This window comes from Sceloporus occidentalis, unplaced genomic scaffold (genome assembly GCF_023333645.1).
Source record: "Sceloporus occidentalis isolate IW3139 unplaced genomic scaffold, rSceOcc1.0.p SCAF_7, whole genome shotgun sequence".
In the NCBI taxonomy this organism is placed as follows: Eukaryota; Metazoa; Chordata; class Lepidosauria; order Squamata; family Phrynosomatidae; genus Sceloporus; species Sceloporus occidentalis.
Window position 1 is genome coordinate 42,906,109 of NW_028316987.1, and position 25,808 is coordinate 42,931,916.

At 39.3% G+C, this 25,808-nt stretch overlaps 1 protein-coding gene across 6 annotated transcripts in view; it reads left to right on the forward strand.

The window, feature by feature from the left end:
• ULK4 (unc-51 like kinase 4) overlaps positions 1-25,808 on the forward strand; it is a 206,120-nt gene that overhangs the window by 104,510 nt on the left and 75,802 nt on the right. For 5 of the 6 annotated variants that reach the window (XM_089532754.1, XM_089532752.1, XM_089532756.1 and 2 more), the window contains one exon: positions 1,870-1,975. In XM_089532754.1, the coding sequence (XP_089388880.1) occupies positions 1,870-1,975 (106 nt within the window). Of the gene's footprint in view, positions 1-1,869; positions 1,976-9,503; positions 9,592-25,808 lie in introns of all 6 variants that reach the window. The other variant, XR_016281919.1, reaches the window with a different exon arrangement.

The following is a 25,808-nucleotide window of genomic DNA, read 5'->3' on the forward strand; positions in this document are numbered from 1 at the left end:
GGCACAATGGTTTGTGATCAGTCTAAAGGCTGGATGGATGAGGAGGGAAACTATGATAAATTGTGGCTGTGCGATATGGGGAGGAGGTGACCAGGCACAGATGGGGCTAAGAAAATGCACACATGTCAAAAAGAATGAAAAAGCAAAGCAAAGAAAATGGCAACTATGTTAGCACTGATTATAGCCTTTCACTTAAATGTGATAACTTTGCCTATTTTTAAGCCAGAAAAGTTGACAACCATATACAAACATCTTACTCATATCCTTCAAAACTTGATTCCTCTTGGTGCTTCTTTGAGAGGAAGCACCAAAGAGCTGCCACTGCCACCATTTCCCCACCCATATATTTAAAAATGTCAGAAGTGGCACCATGGAAGAGAGAAGAGAGAGTTGAAGCTTCTTTTAAGTGCTCCTGGGACAGACAGAGCCCATACAGACTGGCACTTTGTGTTGGCCTATGGGCAGAGCCAAGGTACAGCATCCACACGCTGGATGCCTTAGCCCTGCCCGCAGGGCACCATTTTGGCGCATATCAATTTACAGGGTGCATGCCATCATGACATGGCTCCGGCACTGCATCTATACGATGCAGCACCGAAGGGGCATCATAAAGCCACACTACCACAGCTATGGTGCTGCTTTTTGTGGCTCCTTTTTGCACTCTCTAGAGGCCAGATCGGGCCCACAGCGTGCGGTTGCCGCAGCCCCGATCCAGCCAGTATAGGGACGGCTGCATGCCACCCATCTGTACAGCTCCTAAGCTGTCACTTTTTGCCACTCTACTTAGAGAAGGGGTTGGATCCTTTACAGAAAAGAGTTAAAGTACAGTACTTACATTATTCAACTTAGATACAGAAAATACCATATACAGTGCAGGCTTAGAAGAAGGAAGAGTGAAGATAGGAGGCAGGAATGTCAACAATATAAGGTATGCAGATGTCACCATAGTACTAGCAGGGAAAAAATCACAGATTTGGAACATTTTTACCAAAGAAGGTTAAAGAAGAACGTGCAAAGGCAGGCTTACTGCTAAACATCAAACAGAAATGTCTACAGAGGATCTACATAAGTTCAGTGTATATAATGAAAAAAATAGAAATAGATAAAGAGTTCCTGTAAATTCAATATCTTATGTTTCATCTTATAATTGTTATAGCAGATCAGGGGGATAGGCTCGCCGGAAGAGATCCATCTTGAGTGCCTTCTTGAAGGCGTCTAAGGTGGTAATAAGACAAATCTCCTCCAGCAAGCCATTCCACAATTTGGGAACCATAGCAGTAAATGCCCTGTGGGAAGTTGATCTTAATCTAGTCTTTGGATAATTGATTCTTCCCAGTTGTTCTGAGAGTGCAGGGCAGATTGTGTAGGGAGAGATGTTCCTTCAAGTAACTCGGGCCCAAGCCATGTAGGGCTTTAAAGGTAATAACCAACACTTTGTACTGCGCCCAGAAGCTGATCGGCAGCCAGCGAAGAGATTTTAGTACTGGTGTTATGTGGTCTGACTTAGGTGTTCTGGTTACCAATCTGGTGGCCACATTTTGCACCAACTGAAATTTCCAAACTTGGTACAAAGATAGCCCCATGTAAAGTGCATTACAGAAATCTAAATGAGAGATTACCAGTGCAATTACCACTGCTTCAAGGTCCTTTCTGTCCAGGTAGGGATGCAGTTGGCCTATCAACCAAAGTTGATACCAGGCACTTCTGGCCATCGCATCTACTGGCACCCCGAGTCTTGGAGGCTGATCAGATCCATTCTTGCCTAGCTTCAGTTGTACTTAAACTTTTCATTGAGTCCTCTCTTCATAATGAATTATGTATTGTACACTTAGAAGAAAAATTCTTATACAGAATTTTTTGTTGTTACAGGACCATCAGGGTATGCTGCTAGGAAATACCATGCAGAGGGCGATTGCAGTCTTAAATAACCTGGTTTCAAATAAAAATACAAACATGAAATTTCTTTATGAACAAGGTATGTATTTCACATATCTGTTTTTCACTATATATGTATTTCATACAAATGTTTGGTAGCATGCTTCTGCAGGAGAATAAGAGCCAAAGAAAATTCCTTAGCATGGGAATATTGTGGCTTCAGTCAGGCTTCATCAATTCCACTTGTCTCTCTTACCATGGTAGCTTTGCATTTATCACCAGGACTGTGATGTGCAACTAGTAGTTGTGTGCACTAATCTCTCACAGTTCCAGAAGGGAGAGGAAGGCATAGGGCTTTGTAATAGTCATATGGTCAAAGTAGCTAGAAGACCTTGGGCATGGTCAACAAAACTGACAAAAACAAACAAACAAACACTATCCTTTTATGCTCCAGAGCAGGAAAGGCCATGTGTCTGTGTGTTGCTATTTGAGACGCCTCTGAACAGACCAGTCTACCAGTTTTTCCACTTTCCTCGTCTTGGAGTAGGGAAGTGGGTGGATATCCCTGTTTTTATATACAGGAAAAGCCTTTAGATAGAGGTACCAAAGCACTGTTCTCCTAACTAGCTTTTCCAAACAGAAATAATTGTGCTATGGGGAGGAGTGAGGGGTAGGAATTAGAACTTTTAGGCTTAGCCAACAAGGGCAGCCAAAATTGTATGCCACAATGAGATTTTACAAACTATCAATCAGATCTTGTTGCACTACAACTTCTATCATACTTCTTCATTGACTATACTATGTAGATTTGATGGGAGTTACAGTCCATCATCTGGAGGGGTACAGATAGCTCTTCCCTGCTGTAATACCTACTATACCTGTAAGTGCTTTTGAATATTTTAATGATACTCGTTTACAGTTTGGCAGAGATAAAAGTGGTCTCACTCCTCAAATGCAATTACTGTATTTGCTTTATTCTGTATCATTAATTTTGAGTAAAATTGTTTTGTATACATTGTTCTGTGCACTTTTTATTATCCTTTGCAACGTCCTATACAAAATACAAACCTACATGCTAAATACAAACGTATGTGTTAAATACAATACACTTCAATACAAACGGACAAAAATGCACTATGCCAGTGATGGCAATACCTTTAGGGGACAAATGCCCAAACTAAAAATTCTTGCCAGGTGATACCTAGTGCTGGGTGCAAGACTTCTTCATCTGCCCTCCTGAGTCTTTAGCTGCCTCTTCAGTACTAACAAGAGTTGATTATGGTGACATTCTTTGGCTTTGGAGAGATCCTCCACCAGTGCCACCCACCATTTATGCTGCTGTCCAGTAGTTGCCACCTTAGGGTATTTCTATCACTAATGTTCACCGTATTCTCGAAGAGGCTAGTGAACTCTATGTATCTTCAGGCCAAGAAATGCACATATCCAGATATGGCACTTAGGTAACCTAGAATAGTCAACCCCCCCCAAAAAAAACAAACAAACAAACAAACAAACAAAAAAACACCAAGCAGCAGCTGTGGCTGATTTAAACTGTGTTCTATGAAATTAATGTTCAGGAAAGAAGAATCTAGCAAATCTGGAGACATTCATTTCCATGGAAGCATATCTCAGTAACAAGGCAGAATAAGATCACGGTCCCTTATTAGGAAGACTGTTATGTCCTGGCATGGGTAAAGAATTATCTGGCCACTTAATTTAAAATGTACTAAGGACACCATACACCCTAGAGAGTGGCTAAACAGATTAACTGATCTAAGTACTTTCTGCTCCTGTAGACCTCAAAAACAGCATGTTTGATAAGCTGATTGAACATAGGTTCATTTCTCAATTTCTGAGCTCAAAAACAGAAGAAATAGGCATATTAGAATTGGTATGGCCACTAGGACTACAGTACACTCTTTTGCCCATCAGTCTGATGCCCAGAGTGATAAAGGATGTGAGGTGCCAATGAATGGAATTCTGCTGGATAAGATCATCATATGAGGCTTAAACAAAGTGAAATGGATGACTATGAGAGAAGGCATGTTTTCTGTGGTAGACCACATGTGTGGAATGCCCATCTCATTTCTACTGGTATCATGGTCTTTTCAGTGCCAGATGATGATGTGTGAGATTCAAGTTTCTGTCACTTTTCATTTGTATTGCAGAAATACATTAGAAACATAATAGTCTGAAAATTAACAACATTGTCCCTAATCATCGGTGTCATCAATTTAAACTACTTTATTACTCTTGATCAGATGGTCTGTATACTGATCAAATGGATTAAAATTGGCAGCTACAGATGGTACTGTGGTCAAAGCAGAAAAACAAGATATTTAAGGGAAAATATGTATCCACTGCAGTTAATGAGCTGCAAGCTGGAATCTGTACAGAATCACAAACAGACCAAGGTGTTATGTTCCATTTAATTAATACAGAACCGGGATTAATTTATGATGTATTTTTAAAAGTTCTTCTTGGTGGTTGCTGTAATCCATACACATGGATTGTTCTGCACCTTTGCAAAACAATTTGCAATTATCTAACATTGACCAAAGCATATTAGCAGGAACTTTGCGACCTTACTAGTGCACATGTCAAGTATGCTTCATATTCTCTTCCTTCCTTTTTGTCTGCTGTAGCAACATGCTGGGAAAATTCTTTTCAGTACTTTTCTAAAGTTGATGAAAGATGGATGTTCTCTTTCTCTTAGTTGATTTTTAATTTCCCCCCATTTATGGGGCTAAACAGACCAGCGCTTAACGCCAGCCTTGGTACAGAGTAAGGGCATGGTGTCCACCTGCCGCACGCCCTGACGCCACTCCAATGACAGCATCACATTGCGTACCTGACTGCACAACGGGGAGTGTTACAGCGCTCCTTTGGTCCAGCATTTAGACACACTGTGCCAAAGGAGCTCTGAAAGGCTGCTGCAGTGGCGGCAAGGGTGTCTTTTTGCATGCGCTAAAAGGAGCAACGTTTTGCCATTCCTTTTAATGCCGGCAAAGCACCAGATCAGGGCTGCGGCGTGCAGTTGCTGCAGCCCCAATCTCCCCTCACCAATTTAGGTCTGCCTGTCAACCCCTCCTCTCCCATTCCAATGACACAGTCCTTCACCCGGAGCTGCAGAGCCTCCACATGATGGCATAGCAGATCTGGCCTTGACCACTCCAGAACTTCTCAGGGTCCTGTCAACTTCCAGAAAGGACTCCATTGAGTGGTCTTATTCTTACAAATGGAAGCGCTTTTGTGCCTTTGCTGAGGCTAGAGCCGAGCCGTGTTCACCGGTTCCACTGTTGGTGGCCTTGACCTTCCTGCTCCACCTGCGTGGTCAAGGATTATCCTTCTCTTCTCTCAAAGTGCATTTGTCAGCTATTGTAGCTAACCAGCCCTTTGGTTCACCATTTGCTCAGCTCTTCTACCTTGAGAAGGTTTTTCAAAGGTCTACATCATCTTTATCCTCCATTACCTCCACTCGTTCCTGCATTGCCACTCTCTTTGGTGCTTACGCATCTTACCAGGCCTCCCTTTGAACCTTTGGGATCGGCCTCTTTGAGGTTGCTTACACTGAAAGTGGCATTTCCTATGGCCATCACATTGGCCAAAAGTCCTCCGAGCTCACTGCATTGTGATCAGATGAGCCCTTCCTGATTTTTCACAAGGAGAATGTGGTCCTCAGCCTGGACATTTCCTTTTCCCCTAAGGTGGTATCCTCCTTCCACCTTTTTCAGGAAATTGTGCTACCTACTTTCTATCCAGAGCCTTCTATGCCTCTGGGCAGGACCATGCACACATTTGATGTTCGCTGTGCTTTGGCGTTTTATGTTCAATGTTCTGCTGAGTTCAGGTAAACTTTTTAATCACCCTATCATGTGAAGCACAGAGACCATGAAATAGAAGAACAGGTTGCTCATCATGATTGTGTGAAGATTTTCACATGACGTCACACTCATCCAGTACTCTTCCCAGAAATAAACTGTATTGATCCCGGAATTTCTTGTTAATGGGGAAACTGCGTGAATAGTTTTCCAGTAGTGCTTCAATTTGTGCTATCACGAAGGTGCAGAAGCCAATAACAATTCTTTTGCACTATTGTGGAGCAATCGAGAATGTCTCCCAGAGTGCATTTCAGTACAGACAGTTCATTCTCATTGCTAGGATTGTTTTAAGAGTGGATTTCTCTCTTATTTTGACATGTAGGGAATGTTTTTATTTGAACTGAAAAAAATAATGTTGTGAAATATATAAATTGTATTTTGTTGTGTTCCACACAGAGCCATGATTTTCAGGTCTGTGCAGTAGCGTGGAAACCATGCTTAAACGTTCAATAACACTACAATAATGATACATGGATGTTTGTATGCGGAAGACAATTGCTTTATTCTTTCATTTTTATATTGTAATTAAGGCATGATTGCACAACTGTGTGAAAATATTGATTGCTATAATGCTATGCTTCCATTACCTTCCAACAGTACAACTGTTGTGGAACTGGCCCTGGTCTGATAATCTCCAAAATCTCCACCCTGCTACCTGTCCTCCTCCACTCCAGATGTGGAATTTAACTTTTGTACTTCAAATCAGAACATGATAGTTGCAGGAAAAGTGGTCATTAATGGATTTTTGCATGTATCTGTAAAAAAAAACACCTTTCAATATGGTCTCCAATGGGAGAATAACAGGGGAGCAATGGCATCATGCAGTAAGTCCGAATCAAAGCATTATCCAACGCTAGTTCCAGTTTAACTTCCTCTTTCGATAAGACTCAAAGACTTGTATAATTATTCACATTCCTTGATCAATCCATGCTTAAAGATAGTACAAGACTTTTAAAACAGAAAACACTGTCATGAAAATATAAACTCAACAAGAAGTAAACTAAAACAAAAATGCATGAAAGTCTGCCAATGTCTTTTTTATTTTTTTTTAATCCAGAATCAACTTAATCAACTTAATGCGAGACAACTTCATGTCTTCTGAAAACGCAGCATAATAAAATATGAAGTGTAGATTTTCTCTTCATGTTTAGAATTGTTATATTGGATGCTAACATAAAACTGAAATTCCAGGTTATAATCTAAAGTATTAAAACCATTCTTTCTTGAAAATAACTTGTGTAAAATACCTCCTTCAGCACTTTACTCTGTCAAGCTGTCAGAGGCAACTCTCAGTAGGAGTGGCTTCTCCATAACTGTAAATGCACAAAGAAGGCTTTTGATGAAATCACAAGATGATACATTGCAGCAGTTGTTATATTCAGGACTATGTTAATAGAAAACAATAGGCACTTACTGTACAGGCAGTTATTAAAAAGGGGATTAGGGTTGCAATAAAATTTGGTACAAGACATGTAATAACTCTAATTTACACCTCATGAAAGAAAGATAATAGTAGTCAACCTTCATGGGTGAGGTGCTTTGTTCATCTTGTAGTCCACTGCTTTGACTTTTAGTCAAATGTCAAGAGATTAATTAGATTTCAAATGTCTTTGTGCCTGTCGTATTGTTAAAGTCTGTTAAATCTTGCATCCTTAAAGTGATTCCTCTGAGAGCAGCAATCCAGCATTAACATTTTTAATCAAAAAAGGTCATGTGTCACCCTTCTCTATTTTTAATATATAATGGGCAATTTTCAAAAGGTTCTGAGATCCTGTTAAGTCCCCAAAGGAGTAAAACATACCTAAAGACCCTTCCTATAACTGTAAGTAATTCTACTACAAGTCCAATCCCAGGAGTCAACTTTATTTTTTTATGTCAGCCATTAGCCAACTCCTGCATTACAATGGAATTGTAAATAGATATTCAATCCCTCATGACTTGCCATAATTTCCATTTCTTTCTCTTGTTTGATTCCCTTTATCTTCAGCATTGTCCTGAGAGAATGTATACTATTTCCAATATGTTATACTGTAATAATAATATTGTAATAATAATATTGCCCCATTACGAGTAGGATTAAACAGAAATAGTTCTTGATTTATATGCCATTTAGTCCAGAATTTAAAAGGATTTTTCTCAAAGCAAAGGGAAATAATTAAATAGATCACTTTTCTAGTTGTCCTGTTGGGAACAGCCAGTGATTGTTCTCAGCAGGCAAAATTCAAAAACTACATTAGAAATGTGAATGAAACTAAATGAAATAAAAGGAAACAACAACATTCCTGAACATACCATGTTGGCTGTTACATCTTCCTTCCAGTGACAGTAAATACAGTTGAGGCCACCCCTACCAAAGACGGATTGGGGCTGCAGCAACCACATGCTGCAATCCCAATCCGCCTTGATGCCGGCCCAAAAAGGAGTTGAAAAGAGCCGCTCCTTTTTGGGCTGGAAAAAAGCTGGCTTTTCTGGCCCTGCCAAAGCCCAGAGTGTAAACATCATGCTTCCAGAACATCTTGAAATTGTCAATATCTGGGCAACCACCTGACTTCCAGGCGGTTTCAGGGCAGCTTTGGAACGAGCGATGTATAAACTTTGCACTCTGAAACCGTCCTGACAGCTGCTTTAAAGAGCTGTCTCTTCTGGCCCTATGTGAAGTATGTCAAGTTCCATTTATAGATATAAACCACTCATGCGGAATAGACACTGTCAGATCACATATGTAGATGTGAGTATCTGGGGTCCTTAGAGATTTATCAAATCTTAGGCCCTATACAGACAGGTCAAAATAAAGCTGCTTTGGGTCACTTTGGAGGTATGCTGTTTAAACGAGACATGTGTCCTAAGAGTCCAGAAGCCATACCAAAGCCACGATCCAGTCCTAAGGGCTGGAGGGCAGCTTTGGCACAGCTTCCGGACTCTTAGGATGCATGCATCATTTAAACAGCATACCTCCAAAGCGACCTGAAGCAGCTTTATCTTGGCAGTCTGTATGGAGCCTTAGATTGATTTGGATTTCCTGCATGGCAGGGGGTTGGACTGGATGGCCTTTGTGGTCTCTTCCAACTCTACGATTCTATGATTCTATGATGCCTTAATGCAGAGCTTACATATGTTGGCTTTTTCATGCCCAATGCAAGTTATAAATACATGAATGGATATCCACAAAACTGGTAATAAGACAGATCGTTGTGGTGAACCAAGTAGGATCTATCCTATACTTCTCACCAAACATGGTGAGTCAGTTTCTGCTGGCAACCAGGATCACTCTGAGTAATCAAAAGAGATAACCATCTTTTGGCACTGTGCTATTAGTGCTGAAAATGTGTATAAATCCGCAAAGTGCTTGTTCCTCTATTACTATACCTCTTTCCTCTATTGCTTGTCACAGTTATTTTGTTTTTAATGTAATATATAAATTTAATGCAATATATACATGGAAGTTCAGGAGGTGATTACCTTAACAAGAAGGCAATATGTGAAGACAGTGGGTTGAAATAACAAGAAGTGGTAAGAGATTTAGTTCTCATGAGACATGTACAGAATAGCACTATTAATTCAAAAATACCAAAAAGCATCAGGCACTTCATGTCATCAGCAGTTCCCTTATGCCCAGATATAAAAAGGATTATTGCGCTTCTACTCAAAGGGAGGAGAACCTGGGTATGCATAAGAAAATGAATATTGGTTAATTTATGCATTTTACAGTCAACAATAAAGGGAAATGAATGATACTTTCTATTTCAGAGCGTATGAGAAACTGACACAAGTAGTTGTTGGAAGAATACTGAAGTTTATCTCCAACATTTCAGATGGATATTAACTCTATTTCAAGGTGGAACTTTCTTGTCTTTGTTTGGTTACTTTATAGGTCTTGTAAATTACAACTGCAATAAATGAAATAATTGCTGCATTCTGATGTCACCTCATAGTAAATGGCAATATGAACAATAATAATAAATAGCAATGTGCTTTTCTGCAATGCATTAAGGTATACTTAGAAGGAAAGTGGCTGTATGTGCAGACAAGAATTGTAGAATCTTAAAGTTGGAAGTAACCATAAGGTCCTTTCAGGCCAACCTCCTCCATGCAGGAATACACCATCAAACCACTCCTGACAGAAGGCCATCCAACCTCTGTTTAAAAACTTCCAAAGTAGGAGACTCTACCATACTTCAAGGCAGCAGATTCCAATGTCAAATAGTTGTTACCATCAGGAAGTTCTTCCTAATATTTAGGTCAGGGGTAGGCAACCTTTTTGAGCCGGGGGCCAGGTTGCTGTCCCTCAGACAACTGGAGGGCCGAAGCTAAAAAATAAATAATTAAATATTTTTAAAAAAATTTAAATAAATAAATAAACCGGGACAAATGTAGGACAAAATTTTCAAATGGTGGACACTTTTTTTTAAAAAGTGGAGGACACGCAGAAAAAATTGCTGATTTTTTAAAAAATGTTAACATAAATGCATGTTTCTGAGGCTTCTATAGACAATTGCCCCTGCACACGAGAGGCCAAAGGCCCCGGTGGCAATCGGCAGCAGGACCAGGCTGGGGCCGGTCCCAAGGCCTCGCCGGGCCGCATCCGGCCCGCGGGCCGCAGGTTGCCTACCCCTGATTTAGGTGGAATTGCTAGCATTTAATATAGCATGCTCATTTATGGTATTGATAAGCACATACTGTATTGCACAGTATTGTAGTCTGCCTAAAAATATCTGCGGAGTATTTACATGGACATCTGTACATATTCACAGATATTATGTTCATTGTTTTCAAATGCATCATATGCGGTAACCCATATTTTTATTCTTTCCACTTATAGTAACCCATATTTTTATAAGTTACTATATATAAAGTGAAGAGAGTAATATTTGCACAGTAACAAACATTACATCATCTATATCACTGCTTCGCAGAACTATTTCATACATTGGGAAACAATTAATAATATCTGGACCAGGCCTTAAATCAAAAGTAACATGAATAACATGGGAGCCTCATTTTCCACACCCCTGAGCACTGCCTACTGCTTTAAGTAGCAATTACAGCAGTAATGTCAAAAACTGTTTTTTAAATTAAAATATTAAAACAAGTTCCATTTAGCACATATTTTCTTTAAGAGGATCATAGCCTTCCTAGAAACCTTCTTGAAAGGCTAGTAATATTGTAAACAGGACACATACACCATGCAGTCTTTGATTCCAGTTGTATGCTGGTTCCTGCAAAAAATCAAAATGGACACACTTCAATCAATATGAAATTATTCTTTTTCATAGAAATATGATTGTCATTTTAAATATGGTCCACTATCACTGAGTTACAGTAATTATGGATGATAAAATGGGATCTAATAATGACAGTGCTGTTGTGTAATTTGTCCAATATAATTATAAAAGCACTCAGAAGTTGCTGGAGTGTCAAATTCAAAATATGGTTTTAAGCTAGCCAGTGCAATCCCTTGTAATACCTGACAGACAGCATTTAGAGTGATTTCTGTCTAAAAAACAGACTAAATCCAAGATCAGTGTGTCACAGAACGGTTAAGGCTTGAACAGAACTTTGAAGATGAAAAGGGCTAAATGTAATGAGATTTGAATGTTTTTAATTACTATTCTGCATTCCATCTTATATTGTTAGTGTGTGATATTTAATTGACTCCAATGGAATTAGCACATTTTATAAATGCTTGAACTCAAACTATTTCTTAGAAGGAACAGTTCAGTTTAGTAGTCAGAGGACCTCTGATCCCTTTCTCATATGTTTATTATTTGGATTTTGTGATAATCAGTGCTTAATTCTAGAATAAGAAATGGAAGTCATGTTTGGCTGAAAGCCCTTGTCTTAGATCTGGATTTCTAGTACTAATGTAATGTTGATACCGTTATGCAATACATCGTGTACCTGCTCAGTATCAATTTCATCTCTTCTAGCTTCATATATTCCATTACATACCACTGAAACTGATAGTAAGCATAGGTTTTGAATCCAGATTTTAAGTAACATGTGGCTTTTTAAAACCTAGGATTTTATTATGCCATCCCGGCCCTCGCCACAATCATATTAATGAAGAGAAGTACATATGTACTGGATCAATACCAGGAAAAATTCTAGATCAAATCATTAAACAGAAAATCTGTGATCATCTAGATGGCAATTCCATAATCACAAAAAGTAAACATGGGTTTCAGAGAAACAAGTCATGCTAGACAAATCTTATCTCTTTATTTGATAAAATTACCAGCTTGGTAGAGGAAAGGAATGCTGCAAATATAGTATATCTTGATTTCAGTAAGGCATTTGACAGGGTTCCCCATGACATTCTTGCAAACAAGCTAGTGAAATGTGGGCTAGACAAAGTAACTGTTACATGGATTTGTAATTGGTTGACTGGCCAAACCTAAAGGGTGCTCAACAATGGCTCCTTTTCATCCTGGAGAGAAGTGACCAGTGGGGTCCCACAGGGCTCTGTCCTGGGTCCAGTGCTATTCAACATCTTTATCAATTAGTTGGATGACAGAATTGGGGGCATACCTATCAAATTTGCAAATGACACCAGATTAGGCGGAGTAGCTAACACCCCAGAGGACAAGATCAAAATTCAAAATGACCTCAATAGACTAGAAAGCTGGGCCAAAGCTAACAAAATGAACTTCAACAGGGAGAAATGTAAGGTATTGCACTTAGGGTGGAGAAATGAAATGCACAGATATAGGATGGGTGACACCTGGCTGAATGAGACTACATGTGAAAGGGATCTGGGAATCCAAGTAGACCACAAGTTGAACATGAGTCAACAGTGTGAAGTGGCAGCTAAAAAGGCCAATGCAATTTTAGGCTGCATCAATAAAAGCCACTCTATTCTGCTTTGGTCAGTCCCCGCCTGGAATATTGTGTCCAGTTCTGGGCACCACAATTCAAAAAGGACATTGAGAAACTAGAGCGTGTCCAAAGGAGGGTGACTAAAATGGTGAAGGGTCTGGAAACCCTGCCCTATGAAGAAAGACTCAGGGAGCTGGGGATGTTTAGCCTGGAGAAGAGAAGGTTAAGAAGTGATATGATAGCCCTGTTTAAATATTTGAAAGGATGTCATATTGAGGAGGGAGCAAGCTTGTTTTCTGCTGCTCCAGAGACTAGGACCCAGACAATGGATGCAAGCTCCAGGAAAAGAGATTCCACCTCAACATTAGGAGGAACTTCCTGACAGTAAGGGCTGTTCGACAGTGGAACACACTCCCTCAGAGAGTGGTGGAATCTCCCTCCTTTAAACAGAGGCTGGATGGCCATCTGTCAGGGATGCTTTGATTGAGATTTCCTGCATGGCAGGAGGTTGGACTGGATGGCCCTTGTGGTCTCTTCTAACTCTATGATTCTAAGTCTCTGGAGACGTCCTCTTGAATCCTTAAGTCTCTTAATAGGATTCCTTCCCCTTCAGGGAGGATTTCTGATTACTAGACCAAACTTCAAGTAGAAATGGTCTAACTATGGTAATGGTGTTGTTGAAGTGCCCCCTAAAATCACATCATCCTCATCTTGATGTAGGGCTTTGAAATTTCCGGAAAAACTGGTTATACATGATAGTTATCTCTTACATTCAACCTATACACACATTTTTTGTGCTTAAGTGATGCATAACATAGTAACTGGACAGCCTAATTCCCACTGTGGTTTAAACCAGATCGTGATTCCAAATAATTCAGTTTAAACCACCATGGTTCCACTAAATTAGAATCACTGAAGCTATTTGGAAAGGGGGGGGGGGAATGGTTTTTACCCATTTAACCCACATCAAAAAGATGCTGGTAAAACGGGGTGGGTTTTTTGGGCTGAATCAATTTATTTAGAAATAAGTCAATTCAGCCGAAGTGGGAACCAGGCAGATTCGAATCCACCCTGATCCCTACTGAGAGCGGCTTTTCCCCAGCCTCTCCACACCAGCCATGCCTCCCTCCATCCCTGGCCTTCTTCCCAGCCTACCTCCTCCATCCTCCCAGACCGGCTTGCCTGTTCTGTCCCCCAGGCCTCACTGCCATGTGGCTTGGCCTCTTCTCCCAGGCCTTCCCGTGGCCTCTCATGTTCCAGTGCAGAGATAGTGGGAACCACATTCGGGGCTAAACTGAATCGTAGATTTTGTACGGAACCCACTTTAACAGGTAAGTGGGAATTAGGCTGACATTTGCTAGTTAATCAAGCAGGCCTCTAGCAAAAATAACAATGTGGCTTTCAGTATATGCAGTCTCTCTAGCAGGCTGAGCAATGTCAACCCACTTTGAGAGATATCTTACAATACCCAGGAAATTGTTCATTTGTCAGTTAGGATGTGATTAAAGCACCTTCCAGAACAAGGGAAGTATGGTATTTAAAGATTGGGAAGAATGGTTTCATTTTGAGGGTAATTGACTACATTCCACCAAGAAAAGTGGTCTAGGGGGGCATTCTATGCATTGTAGGGACCCCCATGGACAGCAGCTTTGAGGAAGGACTGCGTCAATCACTAATGGGATGTGAGCTGATTTTATCTTTGCCTTGGATTTTATTGCTGCATCCCACTTGATTTTTCCATGTAATCCATAAACTGGTGTTTTGGTGCATCCATGAGTACATTTGATTTTGACAGACCCTTAATCTGAGTGGATCAGGCCCCTGGAATTGTTGCCAAAGACAATTGGAATACATTAATGTTTAGTCTTAAACATATCTTAGCTTGATCTAATACATTCTCCAAACATTCTGAATCCCAGCTATAAAAGAAATGCATATCTACTACTCCAAAGTAGAGAGAATTCCGCCCTCTTAGGTCATATTAAAGTCCATAAAGGTATTGAAAATGATGTTGCACACAAATGTTCAAAAAGTGTTCAGTAAATCAGCAAAACTGGAGAAGGAAAGTAAAAAAAAATCTCTGAGAATGTAAGCCATACTACAGACTTGAGGAGAGGAGAAAAAACTATAATGGTGAGAGATAAAGATCTAGCTAGGAGTATTCCGGGTGAAAATGACTGTCTCTCCATTTTGAAAGAAGGCAAAAGCTGAAAGCATCAGAACAGCAACATCAAACTATCCTTTCTTTCAAACAAAGATATTCAAACACTTTTAACACTCCCAAATTTCTATGTATCTTCTTGATTGGGTGTTTTATCACTCTAATTAAAATTGGCTCCATATTGATTAATTACTCGACCAAAACTCAAGCAACTCTTTGATCTCTCCTTTCTAATTGCTTCCTGTCTTTTAGACTTTGGTATAAAAACTCAAGAGCCATGAATCTTTATGTGCAAAATTTCCCCCTAGAAACAGACCCTAACCTGAAATAGTGTCTGTAAAACATATTTTGCTTTAAACAAAACATCGGGGTGGGGGGGGAGGAATTGGTAGGATTGTAATGGAAGAGCCATTAAAAAGAGCATAGCAGTAAAATACAGTACTGAATGTATTTTAACCACTCAAAAACTTAAGTATATTTTACCCTTCATTGCTTGTTCTGTATTCCGCAGGTAGGCAAAGACAGTTTAGTATAAGCCCTTGTTTTCTAAGTGTGGTTTTACTTGGGGAAGTGTTCTAGGTAGGATGTTCTTTGAACATCCCTCATTAGTACCATGAGAAACCGTATCTCCCCATACGAACCACCTAGAGCCCTAAGATCCTCAGGAGAAGGCTTTCTCTCGGTCCCACCACCATCCCAGGCTTGTTTGGTGAGGACACGAGAGAGAGTCTTCTCAGTGGCTGCTCCCAACTCCCTTCCACGGTAGACTAGGCTGGCCCCCTTACTGTTGTCTTTTTGCCATCAGGCAAAAATGTTTTTATTTAAACAGGCCTTTTAAGATCTTGCAGGCTTGGTTTTATTGGGGGATGAGGAGGTTGGTTTTAGATTATTATTTTAAACCTATTTTAATTGCACAATTTTAATTGTTTTTAAAATGTGTTTTATATATGTTGCTAGCTGCCTTCGGTCCCACTTTGGGAGACAGGTGGGATAAAAATAAAATAAAATAAATGAAATACCAGCAAAAAGGAGCATGGCACCCTTCTCACTGATGTTTTGTGACACTGAGACCTTCCTCCTCCTCTTTCTGGTATACTGTCCTTAAGGTATATTCTGATTCAGTATGTCTAGCAAAACCAGACAAATCCATAACGGCATTCAAGAAGCAGAGTTCCAGTTGTACGAAGCTTTATTAGGCCTTTTCCTTGTTTACAACACTCCAGAATGTAGAAGATGAATTTAAAAAAGAATACCTGAGAAACATATTTTATCTTGCCACCCATGGGGAATATACAAATGTAGGACAACAAGCTGTACCTTGGAAAAAAAGAAACAAAATCTTTCCCTCTTTATTTCTATATCTGTTTATTTCACTTATCTCCTGCCCTTTGTCATAAAGAGCCCAGGGCCATATGAAATCTGAGTCCCAGTCCTGGGAAAAGAGCAGGATATAAATAAAAAAATAAATAAAAAACTGCATGTGTGGTCTCTCACATAATAGCTTTAAACTTACTATTTCTGAATAGTAAGTATAGTTGCCCCATAGTTTTCGCGAAAACAGAAAATCGCCTATATTCAAGTCAAATTGGCTTGAATGGCGGTGTGTGCCTGCGGACACATGCCCCATTTTGTCTCCCTCCTTTTGCCACCTGCAAAAGAGCAAGGGACACGGACTTCAAGTCCACGAAAACAGAGAGGCGACTATACATAATATATGTGTGTATGTGTGTATACACATACTAATACATATATTCTGGGTGTCTTCTTGGCTAGCAATTTTCTGATCTGATAGTCTAGTATGAGTCTGTTAAGAATTTTTCTTGTTTTTGTTAATAATCTGATGTCTCATGTTTGTAATTGTCTAAACAGATAATTGCAGTGTGTATTAACTTGCATGGTAAGTTCTTATAGTATAGAAATACTATAGTCAGTTCTTTTAAACTGCGTGATAGAAGTATAGAGATACTTTTATATAGTAAATACTTATAGTCAATTCTTTTAAACTGTGTGATAGAAGTCTTGCTTTGTAATATAGCAGTTCTTTAAAAACATTAAACTGAAAGTGTTCTACAATAAGAAAAATATGTTTTATGTAGTTTTTGTGCTATTCTGATATATTTCTTATAGTGAATCTGAAATATTTGTTTTGTCTGTGCAAGTGTATAGCATATTATAAGATGTGGATCCTTATCATATCTTTGCCATTCTTCTTGTACTTTTGAGATACAGATGTCCCTTTCAACATGTTGTAATGATAGCTGCTACTTTTTCTCCTGTTCAAAGTATTTCCATATTGTGTTTTGCAAAGTATAGAATCTGGGAGCATACACTGCAATTGGCTGCTGTGAATTCAGAGCAAACAAAAACGAATTAATCCTTCATACAAGCTAACAGAATTTAGGAACAAGAAAACTGGTAGTGGCTACAAATTGGAATAAATAGGTTATTGGGGAAACAGTGTAGTAGTATAGAATCATAGAATCATAGAATCGTAGAGTTGGAAGAGACCACTAGGGCCATCCAGTCCAACCCCCTGCCATGCAGGAAATCCAAATCAAAGCATCCCTGACAGATGGCCATCCAGCCTCTGTTTAAAGACCTCCAAGGAAGGAGACTCTATCACCTTCCGAGGAAGTGCATTCCACTGCCGAACAGCCCTTACTGTCAGGAAGTTCCTCCTAATGTTCAGGTGGAATCTCTTTTCCTGTAGCTTGCATCCATTGTTCCGGGTCCTGTTCTCTGGAGCAGCAGAAAACAAGCTTGCTCCCTCCTCAATATGACATCCTTTCAAATATTTAAACAGGGCTGTCATATCACCTCTTAACCTTCTTTTCTCCAGGCTAAACATCCCCAGCTCCCTAAGTCGTTCCTCATAGGGCATGGTCTCCAGACCCTTCACCATTTTTGTCGCCCTCCTTTGGACACACTCCAGTTTCTCAATGTCCTTTTTGAATTGTGGCGCCCAGAACTGGACACAATATTCTAGGTGGGGCCTGACCAAAGCAGAATACAGTGGCACTATTACTTCTCTTGATCTAGACACTATACTTCTATTGATGCAGCCTAAAATAGCATTGGCCTTTTTAGCTGCCGCATCACACTGTTCACTCATGTTCAACTTGTGGTCTACTTGGACTCCTAGATCCCTTTCACATGTAGTTTCATTCAGCCAGGTGTCACCCATCCTATATCTGTGCATTTTATTTTTCCGCCCTAAGTGCAATACCTTACATTTCTCTGTGTTGAATTTCATTTTGTTAGCTTTGGCCCAGCTTTCTAGTCTATTCAGGTCATTTTGAATCTTGATCCTGTCCTCTGGGGTATTAGCTATTCCCCCTAATTTGGTGTCATCTGCAAATTTGATAGGTATGCCCCCAATTCTGTCATCCAACTAATTGATAAAGATGTTGAATAGCACTGGACCCAGGACAGAGCCCTGTGGGACCCCACTGGTCACTTCTCTCCTGGATGAAAAGGAGCCATTGTTGAGCACCCTTTGGGTTCGGCCGGTCAACCAATTACAGATCCAATTAACAGTTTCTTTGTCTAGCCCACATTTTACAAGCTTGTTTGCAAGAATGTCATGGGAAACCTTGTCAAAGGCCTTACTGAAATCAAGATATACTATATCCACAGCATTCCCTTCATCTACCAAGCTGGTAATTTTATCAAAGAAAGAGATTAGGTTTGTCTGGCATGACTTGTTTCTCTGAAACCCATGTTGACTTTTTGTGATTATGGCATTGCCTTCTAGATGTTCACAAACTCTCTGTTTAATGATCTGCTCCAGAATCTTTCCTAGAACTGATGTCAGACTAACTGGACGATAATTGTTGGGATCCTCTTTTTTCCCCTTTTTGAAGATGGGGACAACGTTTGCCCTCCTCCAGTCTGCTGGGATCTCTCCTGTTCTCCAGGAATTTTTAAATATGATTGCCAATGGCTCCGATATTACTTTTGCCAGTTCTTTTAATACCCTTGGATGGAGTTCATCTGGTCCCGGAGACTTAAATTCATTTAGATTAACAAGGTGTTCCTCTACTATCTCTTTACTTATTCTGTGCTGAAATTCCCCTATTCTGTCCTCTGCTCCATTATCCTCAGGTTGAGCACCCTTTGCCTTTTCTGAGAAGACTGAGGCAAAGAAGGTGTTGAGTAATTCTGCCTTTTCTCTATCTCCTGTTAGCATTTTGCCATCTTCTCCACGCAGTGGCCCTACCGTTTCCTTCTTCTTCCTCTTGCTGCGGACATATCCAAAAAAGCCCTTTTTATTGTTCTTAACCTCTCTAGCAAGCCTGAGTTCATTCTGCGCTTTAGCTTTTCTGACTTTACCCCTACACATGCCTGCTATTTCTTTGAATTCCTTTTTTGTGATTTCCCCCTTTTTCCATTTCTTATACATGTTCCGTTTCAAACTTAGCTCGGTTGAAAGTTCCTTAGTCATCCATCCTGGTTTCTTGAGACACCTCCCGTTTTTCTTTCTCACTGGAACTGTTTGAAATTGTGCCTTCAGTATCTCCCTTTTGAGAAAGTCCCATCCGTCCTGAACTCCTTTATCTTTTAGTATTTCTGACCATGGAATCGCCCTCAATACTTCTCTAAGTTTACTGAAATCCGCTCTCCTAAAGTCTAGGATGCGTGTCTGACTCTGCCTGGCTTCTCCTCTCCATTGTATAACAAACTCCAGGAGAACATGGTCGCTTCCACCTAAGGATCCCACCACTTGCACCCCATTAACCAAGTCATCCTTGTTGGTTAGGATCAGATCTAAAATAGCTGACCCCCTTGTTGCCTCTTCCACCTTTTGGACCATGAAATTGACTTCCAGGCAAGTGAGGAATTTGCTAGACCTTGAGGATTTTGCTGAGTTTGACTTCCAGCAAATATCAGGATAGTTGAAGTCACCCATCACTACTACATCTCTCTTTTCTGACTGTGTGGTCATCTGTTCTAGAAAGATATCATCCAATTCCTCAGTCTGACTTGGGGGTCTGTAGTAGACTCCCACCGTAACACCCTTGTTGTTTCCCTCCCCTTTGATTCTTATCCAGATGCTCTCCACCTGGCTTCCATGATTGATGTCCAGGATCTCTTCACTGGTGTAAGTATTTCTGACATATAGTGCTATTCCTCCTCCTTTCCTGTTTGGCCTATTTCTCTTAATAAGGTTATACCCCTCTATTTCCACATTCCAATCATGAGTCTCATCCCACCAGGTTTCAGTGATGCCTATTATATCATATTTGCTTTGTTGTATAGAAGTAGAATTGTTTCTGGTACCATATGCTCTAGAGAATGCCAGGATGTAGCCATTTCCATTATGCTCTGGTAGAAAATGGATGGCTTTGGGACTTCTAGTCTAACCCTATATGGCAGTCCTTGTGTCTCCCCCCCCCCAAAAAAAAAAATCCAGTTAAAAGGGGATCTAACCATGTCTGTGAAGGTTAAATATTCTGTTGCTCCTTATCTTCTTGGTAATTAAACTACTGAATATACACCTAGAACATCTTCTGTCCTAATTCTCATTTAGCAAACCTGCTAATTCAGCTGCTGAATCTTGTTCATCTACAAAGCTTTAGTAGAAAAGGGATGCACTAAGGTCTTTACTAATATTTCATATATTGCAGCATTTATACTAGTGAATACTAGTGACGAATTAAAATAATTAAAATTCAGTAAAGCTTAAAGATGATTTTTATGATGCAGCATATTTTGTTTTTAATTGCTTGGTTTTTTCTGCTGTAGTCTGCAAATTAGCAGTGTTTCAAATTGACATTGTGTACTTGATGAAATTTATTGAATTGCTCTAAACAGGTAAGTTCATTTTAAATAAACCAGTGGAAATGATGGCAGTATTTGTAAATGGACACGTGACTTGAATTTTTTAAGCATGGAGAATTGAATCCATGCAATTGTAATGTTTGCTGTTGCTTCTTCATTTCTGTGGTTTTTGCAGTTGTACTATAAAGCAAACAACTGCTTTGATCTCTTCTGAAGTGCACACTTCAAGATGCCTGTTTTCCTTATGTTGTTTGTCCAACTGGAAAGACTTTACCAATGGACAAGAGGTTTTGCAAATATGAAAGACTAATGTTGAAGATTCAACAGAGGTAGGGTTACCAGAGTGAAAACTATAGAGAGCTCTTTTACTTTTGATGTTTAGAAGAGAGAGTTAAAACAATTGTTGCTTGCCACACAACTAGGTAACAACAATTTAAAAAATCCTGCTAAACAGAGGTGATACCGTATTGTACTTTATTTGTATCTTTTTCCCCCTGTATTCTTTATTACATTTTTAATCCAGCCATTCCAGCAAGGGACTCAGGGTTGTATAGGTGATTATTATGTTGATGATACATGTTAGTTGCAGTCCAACCAAATAAACTTTTCAAAGCAAAAACATTTTCAAAACTATGCTTTTAATAGGTGTTTTAATGCGTTGTTCCCATTAGCCATTGCCTTTCATTTGACCACACCTATTTCACTTTCTTTTTACATTTAAGTTCTGGAATTTCTCAAATAATATTTTTCTGAGCATAACAATGCTACTAATACTAATGTCTGAGGCATACATGAGTGCACAGCCATGAGCCAGAAGTGTTGCACAAAGATGTTTCATCTAAATCCTAAAACATTAAAACAAATAAAAATAAAACTATATACAGACCTCTTAACCTTTCAAATCCAGCACCACAGACCATTAAGAGCTGTAAAGTCCTGACAGCACAAAAATATTTTAACCTTCTGTCCAGAAGGACAGCAAGGACAGTGCCATCCTGACCTCTATAAGGTGGCAGTTCCAAAGTCTGGGATCATCCGTTGAGGAGGGCCTCTCCCTTGTTACCACTAAATAAGCCTGAGGAAGTGGTAGCACAGAGAGAAGAGCTTCTCTAAATTATTTTAAAACCCTAATGGGCTCATAGTATAGTGGTTTGAGTGTTGGACTATGACTCTGGAGACCATAGTTCAAATCCTGGTTTTGCCATGTAAACCCACTGGGTGAACCTTGGCAAGACACACTGTCTTAGCCTCAGATGATGGCAATGGCAACCCCCCTTTGAGGAAACCTAGCAAGAAACCCCATGATAGCTTCGCCTTAGGGTCACCATAAGTCGGAAACATCTTGAAGGCACATGACAACAACAACAAACCATGTATTTTGTGACATCTGGGGATGTGCTATAACAAAGGCAAGGAGACTTACAAAAGATTGAGAGGGGGGGGGGGGGAAACACCCATAACTTGCCTGTTTTTTTCATTGTCTCCCAACTTGACAAGCAAACCAGTAACCTTTGTAAAACACCCTTTATCACTGCAGGAATCCTCTTCGTCTCTACATTTATTGTTTACCACTGGCCTAGAGGTTACAAACTCCAAAACCAAAGAAAGTATTTTTGAGTCTAACATACTATCTGAACATCTCTTCTACTTTATACCTTTCAAATAGTATTTAGAGATTACTAAAAACATTTCAGAATTGCCACATCAGCAGATATTCTGAATATTTTCAGAACATGGGAAATTGTAACATTCTGCATGAGTTTATTCAAAATCATTGTGCTATCATTCTATACATTTGTATTTGTGTTTGCATACAAAACAACCATGCTGTGTCTATACCTTATACAGGTAATTGCCTAAACATAGTTGGGCAAAATAGCATGGAAAATAGCCTTCATGCAGTGAAGCTGTCAAAATTCCTTGGTGCTTTATATGCATCTAGTCACAGGTAGAAAATACTTCAAGATATTTTTATCATTGGTCCAGGGGGGGAAATCACTTTGGGGGGGGAACTATCACAGATAGATGGTCTTGCAAAGATGATGGACCATAAAGTATTATAATCTATTATGATTGTATTTTAAAAGCCTTAATAAAGATAGCCAGTGATGCTAAAGAGAAAACTGTGGTTAAATAAGAAGCAAGCCCTTTGATTAAAAAATGAAAGCATTTGAAATATCTTTTTTGGGCAACATTCTGGCATAAAACCTTTTTCAGATTTGATGCTATCAACAAAATCCTGTCCAGGCAACAAAAGGCCTTGATATTTTGTCTGAAAAAATCATTTCTTCCCCCTTCACCTTATCCATGGCATGCAGAATAATTCTGAAGAATTCAAAGAAGAGTCAAAGACTGAGTAATCCAGTGAAATCTACATGTTAAGATGAAAAATCAACACAAACCAGTTTTCCTAGATGAAAAAATGTCCTGTGACCTAACAAGCAGAGACAAATTTAAGGTTGAAACATGCTACAGTGTTTTGTGTTTTAAATAATTTTCTGCTGGAACTGGAGAAGTGCTCCTCTGCTCAGAAAAGTTGTAAATCTACTTAGATTCCTGGCAAGACTGGATTGTTGTTCCCAATATCATGGTACGGTGGATACAGAAGCTTAGTTAGAGCTTATCTCTCAGTTTTCTTTACCCTCTAAACTAAAATGTTTTATTGATTTCTTAGACATTGCAGAGGGATGGGATGGATTGAAGACACATTTATTTGAAGTTAACTTACATTAAAGGGCTTGACTTACATTTTTCCAAATGTTACCATATTTTTTTGCTTTTGTGTAACTCTGTCATTTTCATGTTCTGAAAGAGAGAGAGAGCATTTTCTAAATTAGCCTTATTAAAAGTAAGTTATAGTCCACAATGCTACGGTTGGAACTGTTTTCATTATCATTCTATCGATAGAATGGGGTCTTTTTAAAAAATACATTTTATTAATCATAAAAAAGAGAACATATTACCCATAACACTATAACACAAAAAATCATAACATTCATAACACCTAACACATATCACTTCCTTTTTTAAAAATACATACTATAATTTCACACTCTACAACGTACATCTTACAAAAACGCTCTATAATCAACTCTTTTCTTTCTTTATCCCCTCATAGAATGGGATCTTTTGAGAAAAATGCCATTTGATAATCTCATTTTTGATTTCCTAACTGGAATAATAGAATATATATATACTGTATAACTTTTTAAAAAATTGAATATACTATGTCATTGTGTGTAAATATTTTCCTTAATATTTATTAACAAAATCTTAACATTCTGGTGAAACCTTCACCACTTACTGCAGAGTGAGTTTACTACTTCAGGGAAAAATAGAGTGTTGGGGCACCAGGCAGCAATAGCACTAATCTTAAGTAACTTGTGTGGGCTTCAGGAAAAAGCAGGAACTACTAGCCAGTTAATTTGAACCTGGGGTTTAAATTCATTGGCTGGTGAGCAGTGGCCAGAGAGACCTATAACATGGGGTATACAAGGTATACTACAAGGTGATTTGGCTTGGGCTCTGTATCCAGAATTGCAATCCTAAAATCCTGGTTTATGCAAAACAGTATGTCCCACAGAGGCTATGGGGCATCTTGCATCAGCTGGAGAAGAGATGAGTTCTAGTATCACACACTACCTCTTTTTTTAAACCCCCTGATGAGTAATGTGGCTGTAACTACCAGCTATCTATAGCCTGAAACAGACAAGCCAAAAAGTGTGGCTTCTGGCTGCTTTGGGGGCGTGCCATGCAGACGACGCACACCCCCAACGCAGCTGGAAGCCGCTCTGAGGCCACCTAAGATGGCCCAAAGCCAGCCAGAAAATGAGTGATGAAAAGCCATTCCTTGCCGGCAGCCCATTGAGGACCACGGCAGCAGCCAGCTTTGGGACCGCAGCCTCTGGTCGCTGCAGTCAGGGGACAATTGGGGGCCGATCAGGGCTGAAGCAGCCACTGGTCTTCTTTGCCTCTAAGTTTCAGTTCTCAAAGTCCCACCATAATTCAAATAATCAATCAGTACAGAAGTGTTTGTTTATTTTGAATTCAAGTATTATATAGTAATGATAAATGGGGGAAATTAATTGAAGGAAATTGATTTGGATCATGATCTGGCTGGCGAATTAATTGGGGAAAATTAACTCAAGAGGAACACTTGAACTAAGAGTGGGGTACAAATTAATTGATTTATATTTGTGAAATTTAAATTCTAGTAATAAATGTCTCCAGATTTGCATCTCTATGTGCAATTTGGTATATGCAGATTTGTGTCCTCTTTTGACATCTTTTTCAATTTTCTGATTTTGGTTGATATTCAAGTGGCCATTCTAATGAGTTTTTACTCCATATTTATTGTATAACAGTAGTTTCATATTAATCATTAAGGGACCTCACGAGTCTGGGCTTGTGTTATTTAATGTAAGTCCATCTCTAACTATTTTCTAATCTAAACCTTTTGTGAAACCCTATTTATGAAACAGTTCCATTGTTCATTGTACAGATTGTCCATTTTGTTTTAATGCAGTGCTTAGAACCCTTTGCTTTTATTCCTGAGCCACAGCAACAGGCTGGACTTTGTTCTAGTAGTAGACAGCAAAGACTTCAACAGACAAAACTGCCTTTTCCAGATTTTTCTTCTTCATCCAAAAGTAGGGGCTTGTTTTGACAGTGGGTGGCAGAAGTGCTGAGTACTCAAATAGCAAGCCCTAGCTTTTTGAATATAGGGAAGAGGACAGAAATCTTTTCTGTAGTGTTTCACGTTGTGAAGCTCACTACAACTGCCAAGGCTGATTCTTACCACCCCATCTCTTACCTTGAAGAGGAAGGTGGGGTCTTTTTCTCTTCATGACAAAGTGGCAAGCATAATTTTTGATTGCGCTTGATCTGGTGAGACAGACAGCATAATCAGCATAGTCTTATGTATGGAACAAAACGTAGTCCATAGAGCCATCTTTCTCCATGATCACTTACAGATTTCAATTTGATAGGCATAAATGGTATTGGAGTGTTTAATTTGGCTTGCTAAATTTTAGCTTGATGGAAAGAAAAAATACTGATGACATGTTTTAAACAGTAGAGATATGTAATTACATTTTTGTAGTTTGTTTTTGTGGGCACTGATGACTTCATCTAAATATAACTGTGTGCAGCCTGTTATTTGTGCACAGTGTTCTAAATGCTAACAGAAACACGGGCTAAAATGAGGAGGACATCAAATAAAAAGATTATTTAAAATACTGGGATCTTGATTTAAGTTTACAAAAGCCTAAACATTAAAAACTACAGGTTTGTTG